Genomic DNA, 6,896 nt, shown 5'->3' with positions numbered 1-6,896 from the left:
GAAAAGTGCTTGGGCTTATTTCAAGACTTTTCACCTTTGCGATGTGGCATTTTATGGGCTACTTAGCTGAGCCTCGGCAGGACAAAAACAGTTGACGCCTTGTGCGCCAGGGGGCGCTCGCAATTCGAACACGTCAAGCCCCACAGACAGTCCCAAAGTCCTTTGCTGTTGCTTTTTCAAACACGAGCCTTGCGTGTTCATGGCCACATTGTACGAGACGCTTTTTCAAAAAGGCCAGAGAATATAGGTGCCTACGCTACAGTAGCCAATATTACATAAAAAAAGAGAAAGGTGTCCAGGTTGTTTTTTTACGATATACTTTTCTTTTGATGTACGTATTTTCTCATGTGTATCGTGCGTTTTCTCTCAAGTCATTGATATTCAAGTGCGGATGATTGGGGGGGGGCGGCCACCAGGGGGCACCAAGTGGCCTGGGTGAGGAGGGCCTTCTGATGGCGTCGCGGCCGGGCTCCGATGATGACGTAACATCGGCGACACACGCCTCACAATTCAACAAAATGGAAGCGCGTGCGTGCGCTTGTATATGAGCACTTATGTCACATGGATGGCCTGGTTGGGCGGGGGCTGGTGGTCTTACATAATACCCCCCAACCCCATTCCCCGGGTGATTATGCTAAGCTGCCGTAAAGACGCCGAAAGCTTTAAATCACTGAAAAGCCAAGCTTAACTATGCAAAAAAAAAAAAAAAAATGGATTTCAAGCTTCGTTGGAAGGATAAAAAAGTCTTTACTATTTGTTCATGGTTGCAAACGGCCTCCGAATGCCGCAATCATGGGCAAGATTCAGATTTTCTTGAATGACAAAATGAAGTCCATAAAAATAAAATCTTGAAACGTCATCGTCGGAATTTTAAGTGCTGACTCCCATTGGGCAAGAATTTGAACGTGATTGGTTCATTCTGAGAAACAAAAAATGGACACAAATATTTTTATGATTTTTAACAACATTGCAACCCTAATGCATGTTTTTGCACTGTTAACAACACGAAAAAGTGTCACAACGTGAACGAAATGTGGAGAAAAAAAAAGTTTGGAATGAAAGCAAATGTCACCTTTTTCCCTCTTATTGTCGCAGACTGCACCTTGAACAAGTACAGAAATGACCTTTTCCCTGTTCTCTAATCTTAAAAACAAACAAACGAAAAGTCTGTTCACAAACATTTAATTTCTGTTCACAAACATTTGAATTTTTCACGGTAAGGTGGCATACCTTACCGTGAAAAATTCAATGTTAACAAAACAACTTTTTCCCCGATGTTAATACCCTACACTTGTCCAGAGAACCTTTCCAATGTTTGCAAGTTGCGACTTTTGCGTGAACTTGCCCAGCGCCAAAACACAGCTGCGCTCCGCATTCCAAAACTTTGGCTTTTCTCTCCCTGCGTGTTTATTTGGTTTACGAACATCTCTCCTCTCTCAACTTTGACCTGGACTCCTCTTGCCCGCCTGTGCATCTCCCAAAACGACAGCCATTGAGGTCTGCCGCAAAATGACAGTGGACTTGAGCTCGTTCCTTGATGTCGTCCACTGCGTTGGCCCATGACTGTATCATTCACTCGTTCCTGACTCCTCAATCGCGATGTTATTTAGCGGCCCTGTATAGGGCCGTCGGCATGGCACAGCCAAAGATTGAGGGCCGCCGGTACATTTGCGGTTTCTTCCGCTCCACCGTACGCTCACAATTGACATCATCTCGCTGAATGCATCTCGGCACTAAGCCAGCACAACACGCGCAGGCGCGGATTCATTGAGTTTGACGACGAGTGCGATGCAAACGGAAGCTTGTCCGGAGTTGATGAAGTGCGAAGCCCACATTGAAAAGAAAAATCAAGTACCGAGGACACCACAAGTACTATGCAAAAAGGATAAAAAAAAACCTCAATATTTTCTCAAAGACATATTTTTTTCATTTCCATTTAAGAAGTGAGTAAAGTAAGGAAGCGAAGGCACAGCGGCCCCTGCCACTGAGGGGCTGCGGCATCAGCGGGAACGACTCACTCTCAGCTGCCCAACGCACAAATCTCACCTTCCTTCATTTCTGCCAAATGATTTCTGCACCAAATAATCACAGAGAATATGAACAAACAAAAGGGGGGAAAATTACAGCATTTTTGTAAAATTATTGTTGTGTGAAATTGATTCTTGAAAGAGACCCTTTTTCTCTTTCAAGAACTTTTTCATGGGGAAACAAATCAGGGAAATGTTGATGGCTTTCTTTTTTTGGGGGGAGCGGGGGCAAATAACAGAGAAACAAACTAAAAGCGGTTTTCTGATGAATGGGAAGAGGTTGTCCGCCCCCTGCGTGAGTACAGTCGACTCTTTCAACCTTTTCCATGCCGGTCAAAGGTCGTCTCAGGCGAAACAAGTGATCAGGAAGCGAAAAGGAGATGCTTCCGCCATGTGACGTCACCGGCAACCAATCAGCATCAGCGGTGGCGTCGGGCAGTGCACACCCAAGCAAACAAGATATGCGGACATAAATGACTCTGACGACGGTTATGTCACGTATTTCCGACACGTCTGGTGACGTCACCGCCCCAGCTCTGAGCACATCGTGACTGTCGTGTTTTCAACATCGCAACATCCACGCATCCTCACCACAACAACCACAATTGACAACGAGCACGCGCTCCTCGTCGTGCCGTGCGTCTCCGGCGGCAGTAATTGGGAAGAGTCACAGAGGAATAGTCTTAGGAAGCACGCAGTCTTTTTGCCTGCGTCGAACTGTGTCTCGGATTGATGACATCATCACATGCTATCTTATCCCGCTTGTTTCACGCGGGTTAAAAATAAACCAGGGGTGGGGGGAGTCTTCAGTGTATTAAGTGACAGTCAGATTATTAGGAACGTTTCTCGGGATTAAAGAGTTAAATGTCAAGTGACTCTTCTGAGCGTCGTCACGTGACGCAGTGTACCATTTTCAAGGGCACGCCCACTAATTATAGTCGACTCGTTTATCGTGGACATAGCCATGTAAATACAGACCTAGAGAACCCCCCCCCCTCCAAAAAAGGTTATTAATAGCACTGTGACAGGTTAGTAAGTGTACCGAAAGAAGTGTCCTGTGTGTGTGCGAGCACGTGCATGTGTATGTGTGTGTGTATGAGAGACAGTGTGACTGGAGGTCGGGATGTTTGTGAGCTTCCATGAGACAAGCCGCTTAAGGCCCCGGGATGAGCAGTTCACAAGTCCTATTTGCAGGCCCCATCCTGAAGGATTTGGAAGCTGCGCAGAAGAGAAGCCAACGCGCTTTGTGGCGTTTTTGCGCATTTTCTGTTATGGTGTCATCACGCGGGAGAGATTGAGAACCGAGTGAAAGGTCTGGAAAGCTCTCGTTGTGGCCTTTGAGTGCTTGTCTTCACGTGGTGTGCGGCAAACACATTTTTCACCTTATTACATACACGGTGCACAACAAATAGATGGAGTTTTGAAATCACAAGTGAAGAATAATGACTGCTATTGTGGATTACGTGTGACAATTTGAAATTTTGGTTCAGACTTTAGCAAGCATCACGGAACCCGACATGCTTGATTTGCTTTCGCGGGCCACCTAAAATGATGTGGCGGCCCAGAACTGGCCCCCGGGCCACACCGAAAGAAGCTCGGCCAAACCGGCAAGGCAAAAAGGATCCAGAGAGTCAATCTCAGCTGATTTGATGAGAGACTCTTTATCGACGCTTTTCCAATCCCAAAATAGAAAGAAGCCCGTATTTTAAAGATTAAACCAGGAAGTGGACCGGACCGAAATCAGGAAGTAGCCTGTTCCCCCCCTGTGAGTTTCCATCTTCCACTGACTCGCTCGTTTGCCGGGCCTCCTTTCTGACAAAAGATTCCGAGTGGCGCGTCTGCGTCTGTGACCCAAACACGGCAAAGCTTTCTTTATTTAACCCGCGCTAGTGACTAAGTCCAGGATTAGCGCTGGCGTTTCCCGCCGCGTCAAGAAGCCGCCAGCGAGGACGACGTCAAACAGGCGAGGAAGCAACATTTTGCCTTCGGACAAGCCACCGGCCACATTTTAAGTCTCACCGAGGGGCCAAGAAATGTTTGCCGACAGTGTTTTTTTTTTTTTTTCCTTGTTGCAAGGGAATTTTGAACATGTTCAATGCTTTTTTTGTGTTTTGTAACATTTCACTTTTTGGGATTTTCACTTGGATATTTCGTGCTGCTTTTAATAACAATATCCATGACGTTAAAAAAAAAAAAAGTGCGATTATTCCAACTCTTGACAAACTTTCATTTCGTATTAACAATCCCGACAACAAAAAAAGCACGACAGTCTCATCTCAAGTTTAAAAACTCAAATTCTAAAAAAAACAAAAACTCAAAACATTTGAAAATTGAAAATTCAACGATTGAACTTTGCTCTGCCGTTCCTCCGCCCTGTTCGCAATACGATGAAGACGGCAAAAGTGAGTAAAACGAGAACAACTTTGGGTTTTTTTTCAGCGGTGGTTTTCGAAGGTTCTTTGGAGAATCACGGCGAGTCGCCACAGTCGCCGGATGGAAAGCGCCAAGTCCTCGGCAAAAGTTGAAACGATCAAAGGCGGCGGTCTCGGGGTTTGGCGGCGAAGGTCAGGTAGCCGGTGTGGGCGGGCATCTCGCGGGGCGGCGTGGTGGTCCTCAAGGGGGCGGCGCCGCGGTCGGGCGGCGCCTCGGCGTCGGGCCCAAAGTCGGGCAGCGGCATGGAGACGCTGCGAACCTCGTGAACCCTCAGCACCACCTCCAAGGTGCTGAGCTCCTCAAAGTTGGCGGCCAACAGGGCCTGCCGCGTCCTCTGCACTTGCTCCATGCACGGCGAGAAGGAGCACATGCGACCTCCTGCCGGGGAAACGCACAATAAACGTCAGCGCACGCAACCCAAGGGCATCCCGATTTTGTTTTTTGGGGGGTGGGAATCGCACCGCCATCAGCATTTCCATCCCGTTTTTATGGAAAACGCTTTGAATGTTCATCAGTATTTTGGGTCGACTTTTCGGGCTGAATTCTTTTTTTTCTCTTCTCCAATGTGGCAGCTGACGCAGTCGCGACATTTCGGATGGCGCCAGCAGCTCCCGACTGTCAACGGCAAACTCTTTGCCGCCGCTACATTAGCGGCCTGCAGGGGGCGGCGAGACGGCGACGTCGGCGCTCGCTTCGGCTAACAGTGTTGCCTCTCTCCCTGGGAGAGGTCCAGATAGCCAACTTGGGGGCGGCGGCGGCCATAAAAAGGATGGTCTCCGTGGCAACCGGGGCCAGCAAACAGGGAGGGGAGGTGGATGATTGTTTAAGGATGTCAAGGACCTGATGGAGAGCAGCTTTATTCTAAACAAGGAATTCGGGCCTCTCGCCAAAAGCACGACAAGATTTCACGAGCGAGGGGAAGGAATGAGGCAGTCCAGAGGACAACTTGGGATACACGAGAGAGTTTCATGAAAAATGGAAAAGAAAAAAAGACAACCAAAAAAAAAAAAAAAGGACACACTTGAATCAGAAGACGAAGGAAAACAAAACGGATTTTGGTTGTGGTTGCAATTTGGAGGAGGACGTGAAGGCGGTCACGGCGACGCCGGCTGCATGGCCCTCTATGGACATGCGAGACTCGAGCGCGCACACGCGAAGATGCACGTCCATAAAAGGGAGCCCGAGCGGGGAGCATCTCGGGTCCGCGGCGCTTGTCCTCATCCGCACGTTGGCGACGGCCGTTTCCGACTTTTCCCGTGACTGAATTCCTTTGGGTGTTTTTAGAAAAGCCAAACGCTTGCGAGGTTCAAGATCCATTTGTCGTCAACGCGAGCCCACGCGACGCTCGTAGAAAAGGGAACCATCGGCCGTGCTGACAAAACAGATCTTCACGCTCAAGAGACGCACGTTCGCCGCTTGTTTTCGCAAAAAAAAAAAAAAAACGCTCACGTTAATTTCGCTTCGCAAAAAGTGTGTCGATTCGCTCCACAAAATGGTGTCCGACGGTGACAAAATCATAAAAACACCCGCATCAAGTTTTCTTCACCGTGAACAGAAAAGTTAGTTCGGTGACGCGTACGCTAGCTTCGCTGGCAATTAAATTAGCCGCTACGCTAAGTTTGTTGCCAAACTAAATTGCAAATCCAAACACGAGCTTATTTCCTGTGCAGTTTGAAGCGAGCGGAATCCACATTTCACAATTCATATTTTAACAACGCAACCCTTCAGAAGCGTAAAACGCCTTATCACCGGTTGTGTCTGAACTTAAAAAAAAAAAAAGGGCTAAGGGTAAGTGTGACCCAACCGCCTTTGGCGCAGATGAAAATGTGTCGGCCTGGAAGTCAATGCTAACGTCCTTAGCGCGTCCTTGTTCCACAGACCCGCACCGACCTCAGCGGGATCCTGTCACACATTCAACCGACCCCCGTCCGGAACCTCAAACCGCGACGACGGTTGCTAGGCGACCTTTGTCCAAACATGCCGCCGGCCCGTTTGCTCACCGTGCGCTTTGAGGGCGGCCTTGGCGTGCCGCACGGCCTCCCAGGGCGCGGGGATGTCCAGGAAGACGGCGTCGGCCACGCCCGTCACCCCGAAGCCGTCTTCGCAGACGTCGGCGTTGGTGACGGTGACCAGGTGGTCCACGCGGTGCTCGGCAAACTCCTCCTCGGCCTTCTGGGCGCGCTGTTGGTGGAACTCCACCGTGTGCAGGTGGCCCGTCGGCGCGATGGTGCGCAAAATGGCGTGGGACAGAGAGCCGCTGCCCGTGCCTGCGAGGCAAGACGCCCAAAACAGATGCCGATTATTATTTATTTGGTGGCACAACCACTGGACCGCTCCCCGACGTTTCCAAACACACGTACGTTAGCTTCGCCGACATCTAGTTTGGCCCGAAAGTTTACGAAAACCCGCAGCTGCGAAAGCTTGGCAGCAGACATG

General features: G+C 49.2%; 1 protein-coding gene across 1 annotated transcript in view; it reads right to left on the bottom strand.

The window, feature by feature from the left end:
• Nucleotides 1–4,185: 4,185 nt before the first annotated feature.
• trmt61a (tRNA methyltransferase 61A) overlaps nucleotides 4,186–6,896 on the bottom strand; it is a 6,879-nt gene continuing 4,168 nt past the window's right edge. The window contains exon 4 of the mRNA XM_019877571.1: nucleotides 4,186–4,838. Within this exon, the coding sequence (XP_019733130.1) occupies nucleotides 4,558–4,838 (281 nt within the window). The 3' untranslated portion in view covers nucleotides 4,186–4,557. The remainder of the gene's footprint in view (nucleotides 4,839–6,896) is intronic.

The sequence above is a fragment of the Hippocampus comes genome, unplaced genomic scaffold (assembly GCF_001891065.2).
Source record: "Hippocampus comes isolate QL1 unplaced genomic scaffold, H_comes_QL1_v1.1 scaffold295, whole genome shotgun sequence".
Classification (NCBI taxonomy): Eukaryota; Metazoa; Chordata; class Actinopteri; order Syngnathiformes; family Syngnathidae; genus Hippocampus; species Hippocampus comes.
Note: the sequence above shows the minus strand (reverse complement) of the source record. Positions and strands in the feature narration are given on the sequence as shown.